The 18,776-nt window shown below is 38.9% G+C and overlaps 1 protein-coding gene across 15 annotated transcripts in view; it reads left to right on the top strand.

The window, feature by feature from the left end:
• Positions 1 to 18,776, top strand: part of MON2 (MON2 homolog, regulator of endosome-to-Golgi trafficking) — a 126,811-nt gene that overhangs the window by 5,239 nt on the left and 102,796 nt on the right. For 11 of the 15 annotated variants that reach the window (XR_004966309.1, XM_036300968.1, XM_036300965.1 and 8 more), the window contains exon 2: positions 7,384 to 7,447. The exons of 1 other annotated variant lie outside the window; for it this stretch is intronic. Coding sequence is in view for 10 of the 14 variants with exons in the window: in XM_036300968.1 (XP_036156861.1) it covers positions 7,384 to 7,447 (64 nt within the window). In the remaining 4 variants the exon portion in view is untranslated. Of the gene's footprint in view, positions 1 to 7,383; positions 7,448 to 12,731; positions 12,813 to 18,776 lie in introns of those variants that run through there. 3 more of the 15 variants (XM_036300961.1, XM_036300962.1, XM_036300969.1) reach the window with 3 other exon arrangements.

Here is an 18,776-nt window from a genome sequence, read left to right as displayed (position 1 = left end):
TGAATGTAATCAGCTATGCAAAAGAGCGTGGAAATAGAGCTGCAGAGACAATTTGGACCTCTCCCCACTAAGTATGATCAGACAGTGGAGAAAACAGGAAGAACAACACCTTAAGATGCCAAAAAAGAAGGCCTTAAGAGGAAAGTCAGCAAAATGTTTAAAATATTGATTTCTTTTTTTTTTTTTTTTTTAATATATTTTATTGATTTTTTTTTAATATATTTTATTGAGTTTTTACAGAGAGGAAGGGAGAGAGATAGAGTTAGAAACATCGATGAGAGAGAAACATCGATCAGCTGCCTCCTGCACATCCCCCACTGGGGAAGTGCCCGCAACCCAGGTACATGCCCTTGACCGGAATCGAACCTGGGACCTTTCAGTCCGCAGGCCGACGCTCTATCTGCTGAGCCAAACCGGCTTTGGCTAAAATATTGATTTCTTAATTTTGGGTTGGAAAAGTTTGGGGTGTCTTATACATGGGGGTGTCTTATACATGGAAAAATACGGTAATTGGGAGCTATTTTGGCTTAGTATTTTGTAATGCACTATGGCTTTTTTTGTTGACTTTGCTCAGAGAAATTTGCTCATGTTAAAACCAATTGTGTTCTACCCTATATAATAAAAGCTTAATATGCTAAATGTCCAGTCGTCCGGTTATCCGTTCAACTAGTCAAAGTGTAATATGCTAATGATATGCTAAGGCTACTCAGCTGCTCGCTATGATGCGCACTGACCACGAGGAGGCAGGCAGTTGACTGGTAGGTTAGCTTGCTGCTGGAGTCCAGCCAATCATGATGGGCAAGACAGGCCGGAAACACCCTGGAGCCCTTCTGTGGTCCCTCCCCGGCTGGCCACCTTCCTGCGTCCCTCCCCAGCTCTGATTGTGCACTGGTGGGGTCCCTCGGCCTGGCCTGTGCCCTCTCGCAATCCGGGACCCCTCAGGGGATGTCAGAGAGCCAGTTTCAGCCCGATCCCGCAGGCCAGGCCAAGGGAAGTAGCAGTTAATTTTTATATCTACGTAAGTTTGTACATAGTTCTAGTAGTGGACATTTGTTAAGTCCCTTCATAGTCTTCATTCCCTCTTATTACCTTCCATCGTAGGCCGTACTCTTTCTTCATTTTCAACCCATTTGGATTTAAGTTAATCTAATTTTTTGCTCCAGGGTCCCTCAATTAGTTTGATCTAGTTTAAACCCTTCATTTTTGTCCTTCATTTCTTATCTTCATTTCTGCCCAGGTCACATAGTGCCAGTGAGTGCTTTTGGAAAAGGAGAGTTTCTTTTTTCTTCTCAAGAGCTAAAGCAAGAGACCCTATAGTCCTATATAATAAAAGGCTAATATGCAAATTGAACGGTGGAATGACCAGTTGCTGTGATGTGCACTGACCACCAGGAGGCAGATGCTCAACCAGGAGCTGCCCCCTGGTGGTCAGGTGCTACCACAGAGGGAGCACCACTCAGCCAGAAGCCCGACTCCCAGCTGGCAAGTGCAGCTAAGGATGTCTGACTGCTGGCTTAGGCCCGCTCTCCATGGGGTGCAGGCCTAAGCCATCAGTCGGACATCCCCCGAGGGCTCCCAGACTGCGAGAGGGTGCAGGCCTGGCTGAGGGACACCCCCTGCTAGTGTCATATAAAATGGTGAGGTGTAGAATAAAATGGTGGCTACAAATATTTTTATTGTCAAGATTGGAAGCAGCCTGAGGATGAACCTACCCAGGAAGAGCAGAGAACCAAGAGAATGGCAGAGAAGTGAAACTGTAGCTCTGATGGCATTGCGAATCTCTGGATCAGATTTTCTCTGGATTTTTCAATTAGTGGGCACTAAAGTCTCTCCCTCTATTTAGAAATTTTCATTTGTTTGTTTAGAAACAATTATATAGCTACCATATGCTAAGCACTGTGATAGGCATTAGTAATAGTGAGAGATGAATGACATTTGTTTTTTATCCTCATGGGGCTTGCAGCTGGAATGGAGAAGGAGTTATATAATGAAATGAATGGGATAAAATGTTACAGGTACAAACTATAGAGAGCCCACTATTAAAAAGTTGCCACTAAAAAAAGTGATGGAAGAAGTGGTTTCTGTCACTGCTTATGGTTCTGTAAGAGTACCAAAATCAGAAGAACTTGAACCATAAATTTACAGGTATCCTCATGCTTTTAGCAGTGGTTTAATTTCAGTAAAACATTATTTTCCACATTAAATTAGTGTTATTTTGGGTTTATATTTAATTTGTGGACTTGTTGGCTTTGTAATTTAATAGCTATAAAAATGAGTTTATTTTAAATTTTATTTATACTAACTTAAATTTGTCAATGACTTGGTAGGTCCATGAGAATTTTTATTTTTAAAAGATGTCTTTATACTACTCAATTTTGAGATTCACTAGTAGGGGTGGGTGTTGGGAACCATTGAATTGAGACAGTGGATAGATGGAGGACAAGACTGTAAATAGAGAAGTCTCTTAGTTTAGGTTGATAATGAGAAGGTTGAAGGTTTAGAAGTGGAATCTGAGAAGAAAATGAATATAAGATATGTTCACTACATAATCTTTGTAACTGGTTAGATTTGTGGGATGAGGGAGAAACACCAGATATCTGGTCGGTGACATCTGGATGGATGCTGTTGCTGCTCAGAAAGATAGAATTTATGGGAAGAAGAAACAGTTTTTTTCAGGTGCTGAGGTGGAAGTTGGAGCAGGGGCTTTAAGAGAGACATCTAGCCCTAACCGGTTTGGCTCAGTGGATAAGAGTGTCGGCCTGTGGACTGAAGGGTCCCAGGTTCGATTCTGGTCAAGGGCATGTACCTTGGTTGCAGGCACATCCCCAGTAGGAGGTGTGCAGGAGGCAGCTGATCGATGTTTTTCTCTCATCGATGTTTCTAACTCTCTCTCCCTCTCCTTTCTCTCTGTAAAAAATCAATAAAATATATTTTCAAAAAGAGAGAGAGAGACATCTATTTTTAATATCTTGAATTTAAGGTGTCTTTTAAATATCTAGGTTAAAAAGTTCTATAGTTTAGGATATAGGTAAAGAGCAGGAATATAATTTAGGAGTCTTCATAGTTTAGAAAGTTGAAACCATGGAATTGAGAGACTGCCCAGGAAGATTTTATTGAGAAGTGAGGTCATGGGATATTCTAGGAGGTCTTGGGAGAAGAATCAGCATTCTCTCCTGTCTCTGCTTTTCTATGCACTAGGCCAGTGATGGTGAACCTATGACACGCGTGTCAGAGGTGACACGCGAACTCATTTTTTTGGTTGATTTTTCTTTGTTAAATGGCATTGAAATATATAAAATAAATATCAAAAATATAAGTCTTTGTTTTACTATGGTTGCAAATATCAAAAAATTTCTATATGTGACAGGGCACCAGAGTTAAGTTAGGGTTTTTCAAAATGCTCACAAGCCGAGCTCAAAAGGTTTGCCATCACTGCTAGGCTTTGTTTTCACAGACTGGTGTTTATTTTGGTAAGTAAAGGCTATTGAGAAAGATAAAAAAATATTTGTTGAGAGATTAATTTTAAAAGTAACAAGTATTAAGTGCTGCAGTGTATTCAGTGTATCGAAGACTTTTGGCTCTCTTACCCAACTCACAGATTGCCTTCAGGAATAGAGATATTAAATTGTCCATCTTAACTTATATCATCTCTATCCAAGTCCGCACAATCTAGCACTTTTTTCCCCCCATGGGGTCAATTCAGAAAAAATAACTATGTTTACAATTGTGTAGTTCCCATGTAGGTATCAAGGTATCTGATCAGAGTAGGGGATATTTTTAAAGCAAGAAGATAAAGACTCTTCTTCACACAGATAATTCTTGACAAATAGAAGGAAATCTGAGTCTGAATACTTCCATTTATACAGGTTACTATTGAAGATGTGGGCTAGGTCTATGTATGAAGTAAGGCTGCAGTGGTTAGGGGGACCCTGATATATGTGTTGTCAATAAACTTGATAGTGAAACTTCCCAGCAACACAGGGTGCCTATGAGAATAAGATGTTACAGTTTCAAATGAGGAGCCATGAAATAGGTCTAATTATATCTAAGGCTGCAAATAGTTCTTGGGTGATTTCTTGAGTTTAGGAATGAAAATATCAGTTATATATATTTTAAAACACTTCTTTGGAACTACTTAAAAAAATGACAACACTCCATTGTCTTCTTCCTTATCATGTGTAAAAATATTTAACATATTGTATACTTATTTATAAGTTGATTTATTTATACTTATGTATGATATATACATGAGTCCACTCTTATTTATCTTAGGAAATTAAAATAGTATATGGCAAATTTGACATCGTTTACTGATACCTCACATGCTACAGGACTGATTTTTAGAAACAGGATTTGGGAAAGGTCATACTGACTAGAATTCAGAAAGCCAGGAAAAATTACATTGGCTTTTATGATGGACTAGAGGCCCGGTGCATGAAATTCATGCACTGTGTGTGTGTGTGTGTGTGTGTGTGTGTGTGCGCGCGCGCGCACACGCCTCAGCTTAGCCTGCACCCTCTCCAATCTGGGATCCCTCTCACAATCCCGAACTGCTGGCTCCCAATTGCTCGCCTGCCTGATTGCCCCTAACTGCTTCTGCCTGCCAGCCTGATTACCACCTAACCACTCCCCTGCCAGCCTGATTGACACCTAACTGCTCCCCTGCCAGCCCGATCTCCCGCAACAGCCCTCCCCTGCCGGCCTGGTTGCTCCCAACTGAGGGTCGCCCCCAACTGCCCTCCCCTTCCGGCCCAGTCACCCCTAACTGTCCTCCCCTGCAGGCCTGGTTGCCCACAACTGGCCTCCCCTGCAGGCCATCTTGTGGTGGCCATCTTGTGGCCACATGGGGGCGGCCCTCTTGTGTGTTGGAGTGATGGTCAATTTGCATACCGGTTGTGGCTAATTAGCGTATCCAGGCTAATTAGCATATTCCTCTCTTATATAGGATTACTTTGATCAAGCTCTTTTGACTGAAGCAGAATAAAATGTTGAATTTAAGCATATGCAGGGTACATAGGGCCATAGTGAGAAGGGGGAGAGGTTGAATATTTGAAAATTATGGTAGAAGAAATCTCAGTGACCACAGATTAATTTCAGTTGGCCCAATAAGAAATGTACCCAAGATAGTTTGAGTTGAGGTGTATGAGTATAACAAAGTATGAATAATAATTTTAGTGTTCTTTAATTTTTACAGTAGTAAATTTGCTGATTTGTACATCTTTAAAGTATATCCAGAATTTGACCACTTTTTACTATCTCAATCAGTGTCACCTCTCGCGTATCCACCACATATCTTGCTTATGTTATTGCAATAGCCTCCTAAATATTGCTGCCTGTTGAAATCACCTGAAGTCTTTAAAACTTCTTATGCCTGGATCTTACTGGCATTCATTCTGATTTAAGGAATGGGCAGCAGGATTTTTTTAAGCTTCTAATATGCACGGCTCCAAATAATCAGAAAATCAATACTCTTTTCCTGAAGTAGTCCCTTTATTTTTATTTATTTTAAATAGTCCCTTTATTTTTACTATATTTTTCTGCAAGTAGCGATGGTCTTTTAATTTGGGACATTTCTACTTCTTAAAATTATTAAGTCCTAAGTGTAACCATTAAGGCTCTTAGTTGTGAGCAATGCAATCTGACTCTGGCAGATATAAATAGAAATGAAATTGAACGGTTCATAGCATTTGTAGAAGACTGGATGGAGCCAGCCTTAGAAAAAGTACAGGAACAAAGAGAGGCTAAGCAGCTAGAGTCACAGCACAACATGCCAGCGAGATCATTACTGCTGTCTTTGCTGAACAGTGACTGGGTGCCTCAGATTGCACTCCTGGTTGCACTGGCCCCTTCATGCAACCACTGGTTCTGCTGCCATCACTGCTCTTGGAAAGTACATGTCATCTCCACTGTGGCCATTGTCAGAAAGAATTGTCTCTTGTCTCTTTGCTTTTCTGTGCCACTAGTTCCCATATGATAGTGTGTGAGTGAGATAATTGTGGACTGCCAGGACATGTGGAAAAGCAAGCACATATCTGGCATTTTCCTTTTTTAATAGTGGAACATAGCCTCTATCTTGCATCAAAACTTGTGAAGTTGTGAATTTTTCAAATAAAAGCAAGGGTTTTACATGGTTGGAAGCCAACAAATAGCAAAGGTCTACACATAGTGTAGTCAACAATGTGTTATTTATTTTATGCATTAATTCACTGGTTCTCAAACTAAGAACCCATAAGACATGGTGTTCTTCCATAATTATTTTTATACATTTAGAGCATGATCCCACTTGTTCTTTAGCAAGTAGTAAAAGGTAACAAAATAGATGAGCAAGTAGCAAGCAAATTAATAGGGAAACTTGGACATATAAGTATTTGTGTATTATTTTTAGAGGTGTGGAGACCAGAATAAGTAGAAAATAGACATGCTTCTTTTTATTTTATTTTATTTTTTCTTTTAACCTTTATTGTTGAAAGTGGTACATAGGTCCTCCTTTTTCCCCCATGGCATGTTTCTTGGTAGTTAAAATATCCTGAGTTTCTATGATGGAAGCTGTATATCAATATTTATGTTAACATTGTCCAATAGAAATATAATGTGGACCACAAGTATAATCCATAGATACAATTTTAAATTGAACTTAAAAAGTAAAAACACCATTCATTTTAATAACATATATTATTTAACCCAGTGTGTTCAAAATAATTTCACTTCAACGTTCAATATAAATATTTAAGGGAAGTTTACATTTTTTATCACACTAAGTCTTCAAAAATCTAGTGGGTTTTAAACTTAGAGCACAGCTTATTTCAGGCTAGCCACATACAATGTGCTTAATAGTCGCATGTAATCAATGGCTACCATATTGGACATCACAGTTCTGTGGCATTGCATAAAATGTCATCTGATCTCCAAGTACTAAACATACTTAGGATGTAGTGTTTTAGACATTTTGTGAAAACTGAATGGGTGTTTAAAAAAATGTAACCTAAAAGTAATAAGTGCTTGGTTATCCATTCTCTTCTAATTCAAAACAGTTTTACTTGATATTGCAGTGTTTTGCTATTTTTATGGTGGGGAGGGAAGTGTGAAATGGGGAAAAGAAACCTAATTTTGTTTTTATTATTTTTTATTTTCTGAACATCGAAATTTGTAAGTAATTAGGGTATTTCAGATGTGCCTTAAGGCAGAGAAAGCAACATGCTGTAGTGCAGAGCTTGCATGTGAATAATTAATCATATTTTATTACATTTTATCGAAGTTTTAAAAATAAAAATATAATAGTGACTGAGTCTGTACTCAAGAGTTTATCTATCATATATGATTTTTCCCCCTAGATAATTCATGTTGAAAGTAAGTCTTGTATTCTAATTATTTTTATTCTTGCAGGCTGCTGAATCAGGAATAATAAAAGTTAAAACAATAGCTGCACGAAACACCGAAATTTTGGCAGGTAATTTTTTGTATTAAAAATTCAGTAATCAATGAAAAATTGACTAATAGAAGTAGAATCTTAAAAAAACAACAACAGTTTTTGTAGCACAAAGTTCCTAACTTATTAACTAACTGGGTTTCTCAGAGATGAATGCTATAAAATCCTCTGAAGTAAAATATATAAAATTATTAACTCCTTAAAGGCAAGATTTTTCTTACTCATCTTTTCATTCTCCTCTACCTTTTGTCAATAACCTAAGACACACCTTACCTATCCAATTATTATTTGTTGTATTGAATTGAATGTTAGATTGGCTCTCAGTCCACCTTCTAAAGTCTATTTTATCTTTAATATAAACAAGTCATAATGTAGTGTTATTATAAACCTAGTAATACTAAATGAGTTTTCAGTCCTGGGACTAAGGCATTATAGTCATGAAGAAAGAATGGGAATGGGGTGGAGGAAAGAAAACAAGTATTTTCTTACATTCTCATGATTGAACCTGGTGTTCAAGAAGAGCTTTGAAGAGGTTTGGGGGGGGGCACCATTTTGATATAGTCTACTTCTTTTTCTTTGGTGCCTTACTATTCTTACATCAGTAATGAACATGGAAAGGAAGGAAACTGGTATTTTTGAAAATTTGTTACATGTCAACTTTTTGTGCCACTCTGTCTTATACAAGACAGTCTTATGGGGAAATATTTTTATTTTATAGTAGAGCAAGTTGAGATGTAAAGAGAGTAAGTTACTTGCCTATGATCACATGATAAGTGATGGAAACAGATTCAAACCCAGGGTTATTCAGATCCACCACATTCTTTCTGCTGCAGTGCCATGGTGTTGCGAGGTTTCCATACCAGCTACCCCTCCCCCATGTTTCTACTTAATCATTGCTTACTTCACTGATCCTTCCTTCAATCTGCTTTTCCAGTTCCAATAATGCTTTTGGTCTCAGCTAGTTATAGGAGAAAAGCAGTCCTATTAAGTTAATTTATACAAAGTCTAAATACTAGTAAGAATCTCTAACTCTCATAAATCTCTACTTTTTTAAAAAATATATTTTATTGATTTTTTACAGAGAGGAGGGAGGAGGAGAGAGAGTTAGAAACATCGATGAGAGAGAAACATCGATCAGCTGCCTCCTGCACACCCCCTACTGGGGATGTGCCCGCAGCCAAGGTACATGCCCTTGACTGGAATCGAACCTGGGACCCTTTAGTCTACAGGCTGACGCTCTATCCACTGAGCCAAACCGGTCAGGGGCAAATCTCTACATTTTTAAAAAAGGATACCAAATACAGCTCTAATTGGTGGAATTTCAGAGTATTACAAAATGAAATGAAGACTTTTGGGGGCAGTTTAAGAATGGGAAGTGAGAGTGGGTTTCACATAGGCTTGCCAGCTTTGCTGCAAATTTGCCCTTAGGGTTAGCTCTCCTAAGTTACATCTGTTTCTCACAGCCTCTTCTCTGATTTTGAACATTCTGTCAAAACATCAAATAGTTTTACATTATTCACAGCATTGAATAATGCTCAGTGTGCATGTTGAGAAGGGGTGAAGTGAAGGGAAAAGGCAAAGGTATGTATTGTTGGATTCAGAGGATGGGCAAGTGGATTTTAGGAGATGCATGTTGTGAGAAAATTAATGATTAAAGATAAATTATAATCTGGATATTTTTAAGTTGGAGACATGATAGACCAATCATATTAGAATATCATTATACATATTTACTTTTGCTACTGTCATTGCTGATATTATGGTAAGTTCTTAATTATTCTCCAATAATAAAAGTTTACATTGGGTCTGTAGTTGATGGAAGATATTTTAAAAAGACTGATTTCTTTAGAGGATTATTACCTGTTACAGAGCTGTATACCAAGTAAAATATCTAATTAGTTAATCCTTAAGGATGAGTAATAAAAATTGTCTCAGTCAGTATGAGTTTAGTATATAGGTAAGCTATTAATTTCATTCTAAAGCACTTAGCTTTATCTAAATCAAGGTAGAACAATTCTTTATGCACATACAATTAATCAGTCATGCTTTAATATTCATAGTATCTAAAGCCACGTACCTGAGGAGCTATTTAAAAATTTTCCTGGTGTTTTGTTTTATTTTGTTTGTTTTTTACCAAGTATTTATAACAATTGATACTTTACATTTTATAGATTTTTTAGACCACTGTCATCTTTAAAAATATCACAGGCTCTTAAGAACAAAAGAGTTTAAATTCGTCAATATGTAGTTTCTAAACTACTTAGTTCAGAGTACAGTTAATACTGAGAAAAAAATTTAGTTGATATATTTTTTTAATTTCCTGAGGAATGTTTGCTTCTCTACAGTGCTAGGGACTATAGGTTACTATGTTTGTGCTGTAATGGATGTTAAAGATACATAATTGAGGCATCTTAAATGAGGTGAGATACTGAATTCTCAGAGATCTTTGCATATTCAGAAAACATAATGGGTTGCTATAAAAATCAGAACCTTGAGTTAGGATCAGTCCGATTAATGATATCCAGCATAAATTTCTAGCCAAATTTAGTTTTCTTAGATTTATTTTCCAAGGGAAGGTTATTTACATTGCAGAATAAGTCTTTGTTTTACATCTCCCCTTCTTTTAAGCATCCTCCTTTAATGTTTATTTTTCTTTGTTTTCACTGCTGTCATGAATGCTGACATAAGTGGGAATGCTTTGCCAGGTAATGTCAGCATTGATTCAGATATACAGATCATTTTCTCAAAATTTCCTTTTTCTTTTAAAAACAAAACTGTTAATGAGAGATAGCAACATAAAATTTTTCATTTACAAGGCCAAATGCCTTAATCTTATATTTGATTACCACATGTTACAAATTGTTTTTATTATACCATCTTAAAATATACTTGAAATTGACTGAGAAAGCTTATGCTATTCAAAAAGTACATAACAGAGAATCTACTTTTTGAATAAATATTTGAACAAGAAATCAATGAAGTTGTGCTGTCTTTTAAAACTGTAATTTAACGCCTACCCAAAACTAGACAATTACATCTACCCATAGCTGCTTTCAGCTACTGTCAGATACATGTAGAATTTTACACAGATAATTATTATGTATGATTTGTGTTCTTTTCCTCACATAGATTCCCTCACCTTTTTCATTTCTACATGATCCTATTACTAAAAGGTCTCTAATTTAAGTAATTTGAGTAAATATACTTTGTAATTTTTCCCCAACATTAAAAAGTAAATTATCTTCTGATTTTATTTAGTATATTGTCTTATCAATACATATACTTGTGATATTTCATAAACATTTATAGATTATATCATACAACATATTCTTAGTAGGAATAATTATGTAAGAAGCACCAGGTGTGATACAAAAACAGTCAATATAATTTGCCTATAATCTATATGGAAATATAAGAAGTATATTTGAATATATTTGAGCCATGCTGTTTAGCTTACTTGCCTTTTGAAGTCCTTTGCCAGAAATTTTCCCTTCTAGATGACATACTCCCTGTGAGGTCAGGATCAGTATCTTACTCTTCCTTATATTGCTAGTAGGTAGTACATTATTTGTGAAGTAGTAAGCCCTCATTAAATGCAGATATGTGTCTAGTATGTTTTTCTATTTTTCTTTAATTTTCCATTATGATGATTTGAGTACATTTTGTCTTATTTAATTCATGCCAGCCAGATAACAGAGTAATGAAGGAGTCAGACCCTAAGTAGAGAATTCTAATACTATGTGGTAAATGCCAAGATGGAAGTATAGATAGGCTTGTTATGGAAACATAGGGAAGGCACCTAATCCATCCTGGGAATCTGAAGGTGAGTCTTGAAGCCTGAAAAAGAGATAGCTAGGCAAATAAGTTATAGAAGAGGAAAGTAAAGGAGATTACTTGTATACATGAGGTATAAACCATTTTGGTCTATTTAGTTACACTATTCAGGTATTACCATTGTGTGTGATATCCTGAGCAGATTGATAGAAAGAGTTTGAATCAGGGAAGTGACACATTAGTATTTTTATGTAAATTACTCTGACAAGCAATTCGGAAGATATACTTCAATGTACCATCAGTAAGGCAGAGGTCTGTTGGTAGGATATTCCTATAATCCAGGCTAGAAGACACAGGGGGCTTGAACTAATGTCATGCTCACAATTTGAGCTAATGAGCCTGAGTTTCTTTACAATACAATGTGTTCTTATTTATTATATTTCCTTGGGTTTGGGGTTTTTTTTTCTTTGAAAAATTTTAATTTTTATCCTGCTTTTTATTATATTATAAATACTTTTCTTTGATGCCATCTTTTGTCATTTTTTTAAGTTGCTCTATAATTTAGTAATTATAGCTTATTTAACCATTCCTCTATGGTAGGCATGTTTTAGTATTTAGAATTTTTTAAAGATTAATTTCTAGAAATGAAATTAATAAACTAAAGGGTATGAACATGTTCTTGGAATTTGTTACCACACTGCTTTCTACAAAGATAAAACTTGGTGCATTTACCAATATATGTGAGTATCTTTAAAACATCCTTGCCAGATTATTATTTTTAAAAAATCTTTTTGGTAATTGAACAGGCAGATAACTTCTAATTTAAATGACATTTCTCTTTAATATTACACATTTTTCTCTGAATATATTCTATTTTATTTTACATTTATTTTGAGTTTTTGTATCTTCCTTATCAAATTTTTGAGGTACTTATATAGCAAAAATATTAAATTCCCATCATGTGTATATTTTCTGCAAGTCATTTACCTTTTAAGTTTTTAATTAGATCCTTTTTATTTTTACATAATCTAATTTTCTGATTTGTTGCTCTCTGCTTAGGAAGCTCTTCTCCTACCACATAGTTTTTATTTTTTTCTAGTTTTTCTGCAGTTTGATTTTTTTCTTAATAATATACGGGATGACATAAGGACCTAGATTTTATTTTCTTTTGCAAAATTACTAATTGTACCTACATCATTTGTTGAATAATCCTTCCTTTTTTTAATAGTTTACTTTTAATATGAGACTCTCCATGCTTTTGTTTGTCTTTCAATTCTTGAGTTATTTAAAACATTTTCAGACCTTTTGAACCATTAAATTTTTTTTTAAATGTTAGTAATATCAGTCTTTTCCCTAAGTAGATTTTAAGGGTTTTGAGGATAGCAATTGTTTTCACAGCACATTTTATTTCTTTCATAAGAATTACAATTTGTTACTTAATGGCCATTAAAATGCATCATAATAAAACTTTTATTAGTCCCTATTAGTTTTATTCATAGTGGGGTATCCTAGTTTAATTCTTTTTTTCCAGGATAAAAACTGCAATTATGCAGTGAAACTCCTCAGAGCAAGGAAACCCCTAGGATATGGGGACCTGCTGGACCTCTTTCAGGTGTGTGAAAGTACATCATTTGAACTCATAGTTATAAAAGTTGGACATAAAATATATTTATTAAACACACAGTGTTATTCAATCAAAGGAGTTATGCCTATTTAGGGACTTAGGTAGAAAATAATCTTTTTTTAGCCCCCAAAAGCTATCTTTAAATTTTAATGGAAATTGAAATAGAGAATTTTGATTAAAAAGAGTTGACCTTTTCCTTTTTTCCTGGGCTGATAAAAAAAATGGTTAAATCAAGTTAGATATTCTTTAAATTGCTGGGCAGTGTTTTTTTCCATGTGATTTTCAGAGTTTATACCCATAAGGTTTTTATATAAAACTATGCTTAAATAGTATGTCATTAAAATTATTAAATACAAAAGGAGAGCAACTATTCTCTCATATAGAAGAGTAAGATTAATTTCTGCTTCTTAGGTCAGCCATCCCTTTTAAAAGAAAAACACCAGTAGCTTTTTTCCCCCCTGATCATTATCTTATTGCATTGCGATCTGCATATGAGGAATATGTTTTTGTTTTTCACATTATGCTTCAAGAGACAGAAAAGATCAATAGATTTATTTATTTTTTTGTTGGTCATCTGTTCTGTATATTATAGAGACTTCCCTTTTGACCATTATATTGTCATATAAAGTGGGAGGGGGAAAAAAGTGGGAAGGAGATGAGATATTTGATTACTTTGAGTTATATTAAAAGGAAGTTTTTAAAAATTATTTTTATTACTATCTTAAGTTTATCTCAGTTTGATAGACCTGGATAACTGTGACTGACATGGATACACCATTTCATTATAATTCACCTTATTCATTCGAAGATGCAGTTTTTTCACAGTTTAATATTCCCCAAATTGGTATGCATCATACAATTGATGGCATCTAAGAATCACTGTAGGCCAGGTGGTGTTATAGTTGTTTATTTTCAGTGCCTATGTGAACGTATTTATAATTGTTCTTATTAGCACATCTGTTATGTGCATTGTTATCACATTAAGTTTAATTGCCTTGTAAAATGTCACCTTAGTTATTGTACACAAACTTTCTGTTAATGTCTTATGGTAAGTAAGCGCCAGCATCAAAACATGGGTGTTATTAAGATCTGACAATAGTGAAGTACTCTGAGGCATCTCCAATGCTCTTGATGGCCTAGACCCGTGGTCGGCAAACCGTGGCTCGCGAGCCACATGCGGCTCTTTGGCCCCTTCAGTGTGGCCACGAAGTTCCAATCGCACTGTACGTGCACGCCTGCACGTGGTATTTTGTGGAAGAGCCATACTCAAGGGGCCGCAGTTTGCCGACCACTGGCCTAGACCAGTGGTCGGCAAACCACGGCTCGCGAGGCACATGCGGCTCTTTGGCCCCTTCAGTGTGGCTCTTCCACAAAATACCAACTTCTCCGCATGGGCCATGAAGTTTCAATCACACTGTACGTGCGCGCCCGCCAGTGGTATTTTGTGGAAGAGCCACATTGAAGGGGCCAAAGAGCCGCATGTGGCTCGCAAGCCGCGGTTTGCCGACCACGGGCCTAGACACTAGAGCAGTGATTCTCAACCTGTGGGTTGCGGCCCCTTTGGGGGTCAAATGACCCTTTCACAGGGGTCGCCTAAGACCATCGGAAAGCACATATATAATTACATACTGTTTTTGTGATTAATCACTATGCTTTAATTATGTTCAATTTGTAAAACTGAAATTGGGGATCACCACAACATGAGAAACTGTACTAAAGGGTCGTGGCATTAGGAAGGTTGAGAACCACTGCGCTAGAGGATGAAATTGTAAGGAAAAATTTAAGTGATTAGTTAGCACTGGATCATCCTATCTAATAAAAGAGAAACATGGTAATTAGCATACGACCGCTATCCTTCCCATTGGCTAATCAGGGCGATATGCAAATTAACTGCCAGCCAAGATGGCGGCCGGCAGCCAAGCAGCTTGAAACTAACATGAGGCTTGCTTGCTTCAGTGACGGAGGCAACCAACGTTCCCCGCCTGCCGCTGCTGGGCTCTGAGCTGCTAAGAAAAATTGTTACAAATATAGAGCTAAACAAAACCCCAGAAACCTGTTTTCAGTCAGCCGGGATCTCAGAGCTGGAGTCCCAACAAAGTTTCAAATACAGAAAGTAAACAAAGCCAGAAACCTGCTTTCAGCAGCGAGGTCTCACAGCTAAAGCTGGCTCTCAGCTCCAGTGATAGCCATAAATCCAAGAGTAAAAAAAAAAAAAAAAAAAAGGAAAAAAGGAGCAGTTGGGAGCTTCAGTCACCCGCCAGCCTGAAAACGGCCCTCAGCCCCTCACCCAGACTGGCCAGGCACCCCAGTGGGGACCCTCACCTTGAAGGGTGTGTGACCAGCTGCAAACAGCCATCATCCCCTCATCCAGGCTGGCCAGGCACCCAAGTGGGAGGGACCCCCACCCTGATCCAGGACACCCTTCAGGGCAAACCAGCCGGCCCCCACCCGTGCACCAGGCCTCTATCCAATATAGTAAAAGGGTAATATGACTGTCAGCACTAGGATCAGCAGAGCCGTGAGGCCTCCCGGCACTGGGATCAGCGTGAAAGGGGGCAGCGCCCAAACCCCCTGATCGCCCTGTGGCTCTGTGTGTGACAGGGGGTGGGGCCACAACCTCCCTATCCGCCCTGCTCTGTTCATGACAGGGGAAGGCGCCCCAACCCCCTGATCGGCCCTGCTCTGTGCCTGATAGGGGGGAGCTCCCCAACCCCCTGATCAGCCCTGCTCTGTGTGTGACAGGGTGCGGCCCCCCAACCTCCCCATGGGCCCTGCTCTGTGTGTGACAGGGTGGAGCCGCAACCTCCCCATCGACCATGCCTTGAGTGTGACAGGGGGCGGTGCCCCAACCCCCCAATTGGCCCTACCCTGAGTGTGACTGAGGGTGGCATCACAACCTCCTGATCGGCCCTGCTCTGTGCATGACAGGGGGAAGCTCCCCAACCCCCTGATCGGCCCTGCTCTATGTGTGACAGGAGAGAGCTCCCCAAACCCCTGATCGGCCCTGCTCTGTGCGTGACGGGGGGGAGTTCCCCAACCCCCTGATCGGTCCTGCTCTGTGTGTGACAGGGTGCGGAGCCCCAACCCCCCTTATGGGCCCTGCTCTGTGCGTGACGGGGCAGTGCTCCAACCCCCTAATCGGCCGGCTCTGTATGTGACAGGGGTGGCACCACAACCCCCTGATCCACCCTGCTCTGTGCATGATGGGTGGCGCCACAACCTCCCCATCAACCCTGGCTTGAGTGTGACAGGGGGCGGCGCCCCAACCCCCCAATCGGCCCTACCCTGAGCGTGACTGAGGGTGGCATTGCAACCTCCTGATCCGCCCTGCTCTGTGCATTACGGGGCAGCGCCCCAACTCCCCAATCGGCCCTGCTCTGAGCCTGACCAGGAGCTGCAGGGCAGGCACCTAGGGATTGGGCTTGCCCTCTGCCACCTGGGAGTGGGCCTAAGCCAGCAGGTCGTTATCTCCCGAGGGGTCCCAGACTGTGAGAGGCATAGGCTGGGCTGAGGGACACCCCCTGGCCCCTGGGTGCACAAATTTTTGTGCACCGGGCCTCTAGTAGTTTATAATTGGCATTAATTTACACTCTTGAGAGATTATGGATATGTCTTGAAACCATTGTCATTAGCCATTCTATAAAAATACATTGTTTTTCCTTCTATGAAGACAGGATTCCTTTCCTACATTTATCTGAAGGCTTAAGGCAGACAACTTTAAAGTGCAGATCATTGGTTCTTCTTAGATACTTTTAACTCTCTTCCTTCTATTTGTATGAAGCCCTGTTTACTTTAAATACGGGCAACACCCGGTGAGGTAGGGACAGACCTGGTGAGGTTGAAACAGCCCTGGTGAGGCTGAGACGGCCCCGGCGAGGTTGCGACTGCTCCAGTGAGGTTGGGACAGATAATGGGGACCAGTATAGACTGATGAACAGGGGTAGATGCAGAGGCAGAGCAACATTGAACAGACTGTCAAACTACAGTGGGAAGCCTGGGGAGGGTTTGGTGGGGGGAATTAAGAGATCAACTGAAGGACTTACATTCATGCATATAAGATTAACCAATGGACACAAGACACGGGGGGGGGGGGGGTAGGGGTTGGGGGAGTGTCAAGGGGGGGAAAAAAGGAGACATGTGTAATACTCTTTGTAATACTTTAAGAAATAAAAATTATTATTAAATAAATAAATACGGGCAACATAATGTGGAAAAAATAGTGGAACCAGGAGTTAGAAGACATTTTCCAATTCTGGCTGTAGCACATATTTGTTGCTTGGGCCAAGTCATGCCATATAAACTCTATTTGATTATTGTGATCCCAAATGAGAAACACATGCTAACATTCTAAAAATTATAAATGCAGCTTGTTACTATTGAAACTTATTTGCCGGAACAATCCTATCTAATAATAGACAAACATGGTAATTGACCATACCTCCGCTATGCCTCCCATTGGCTAATCAGTGATATATGCAAATTAACCACCAAACAAAGATGGCGGTTAATTTGCATACATAGGCACGAAGTGGCAGAGCGAAGACTGAAGGTGGCTCTGGCTGGAGTGAAGGCCTGGGTCCCGGGTGCCGGAGGAAAACTGGTGCCGGCAGCCAGGGGAAGGGAAGGCCTATTGCATGAATCTTTTCATGCAACAGGCCTCTAGTATTTAATAATTTGAAATATTCATATGACTTAGGGGTAGCCTCTTATATGGCAGAATATTTACTGCATGAGAGCTTTATTGTCATCTTTTAAGAATACATATAAATGTTTTGAGACATTGTTACGGAAAATTTATGTCTCTGGATTTGAATCAAAATCTTTATGCACAAGAAAGCAAGGAAATAAGGCAAGGGAACCCTTTTGGAAACTGTTCTTCACAAGTCATTTTTGCCATCTCTTAGCTGTTCTAACTTGCCAATTTAATCTGGCATACGGAGGGGCTTTACAGATCATGGTGTAAGAAATTGTAGTCTTTATTTACCATACCATAAAGTGAGTTTTGGGAGCATAAAGGTAGAGATTTAAATAAAATTCATGTTAACATTGGTTTTATTCTTATAGTGGTTTTTCTGGGTGACTTTCTCATAATTTCTTTGGCAAAACTTGTTAAAATTCAGATTGGTATGTCTTTATTATGTTTTAACCTCTAACATAATTGATGTGTATAGTACCTTTGAAAGCATATACCAAACACATAAGTTTAATATGTTCTTGATTCATAATTCCATGTTATTTATTCAAATTCCCGGAGGGTGAAAAACCTGTCTTATATTTGTGTAGCCATTCAATGTGTATTGATTTAATTTCATTTTATAAATTTAATTATATATATTCAGTTTACACATATTCTAACCTTTTACATTTTTGCTGCCACTTTAAAACTTCTGAAGGAATTGGCTTGGTAGAAAGACTTAAATTAAGATTTGGAATTATAGCATGTGCATCCGATTTAAAGTAATGTTTCATTAATAAGAGGAGTAATGTTATTGTTTTTAATGAGTTTATTAAAGAAAAATTAGGCTATGTAAATGCAAGGCACCTATAATAAGAAAAGTGTAATATGCTAATTAGACCAGACAGCTGAACAACCTTCTGGACGTCATTCTGGACATCTTTCCAGACAAAGCCATGGCCGAGGCAGAGGCGGATAGGGGCAGTCAGGCAGGCAGGCGAGCAGTTAGGGAGGATCAGGCAGGCAGAGGGGTTAGGGACGATCAGGCAGGCAGGCAAGCAGTTAGGGGCTATCAGGCAGGCAGGTGAGTAGTTAGGGGTGATCAAGCAGGCAGGCAAGCAGTTAGGGGCAATCAGACAGGCAGACAGGCAGGGGTGATGAGGCAGGCAGGTGAGCGGTTAGGGGCAATCAGGTAGGCAGGTGAGAGGTTGGGGCAGTCAGGTAGGCAGAGGTGGTTAGGGGTGATCAGGCAAGCAGACGGGTAGTTAGGGGCGATC

This window comes from Myotis myotis, unplaced genomic scaffold, assembly GCF_014108235.1.
Source record: "Myotis myotis isolate mMyoMyo1 unplaced genomic scaffold, mMyoMyo1.p scaffold_m19_p_3, whole genome shotgun sequence".
NCBI classification, from domain to species: domain Eukaryota; kingdom Metazoa; phylum Chordata; class Mammalia; order Chiroptera; family Vespertilionidae; genus Myotis; species Myotis myotis.
Note: the sequence above shows the minus strand (reverse complement) of the source record. Positions and strands in the feature narration are given on the sequence as shown.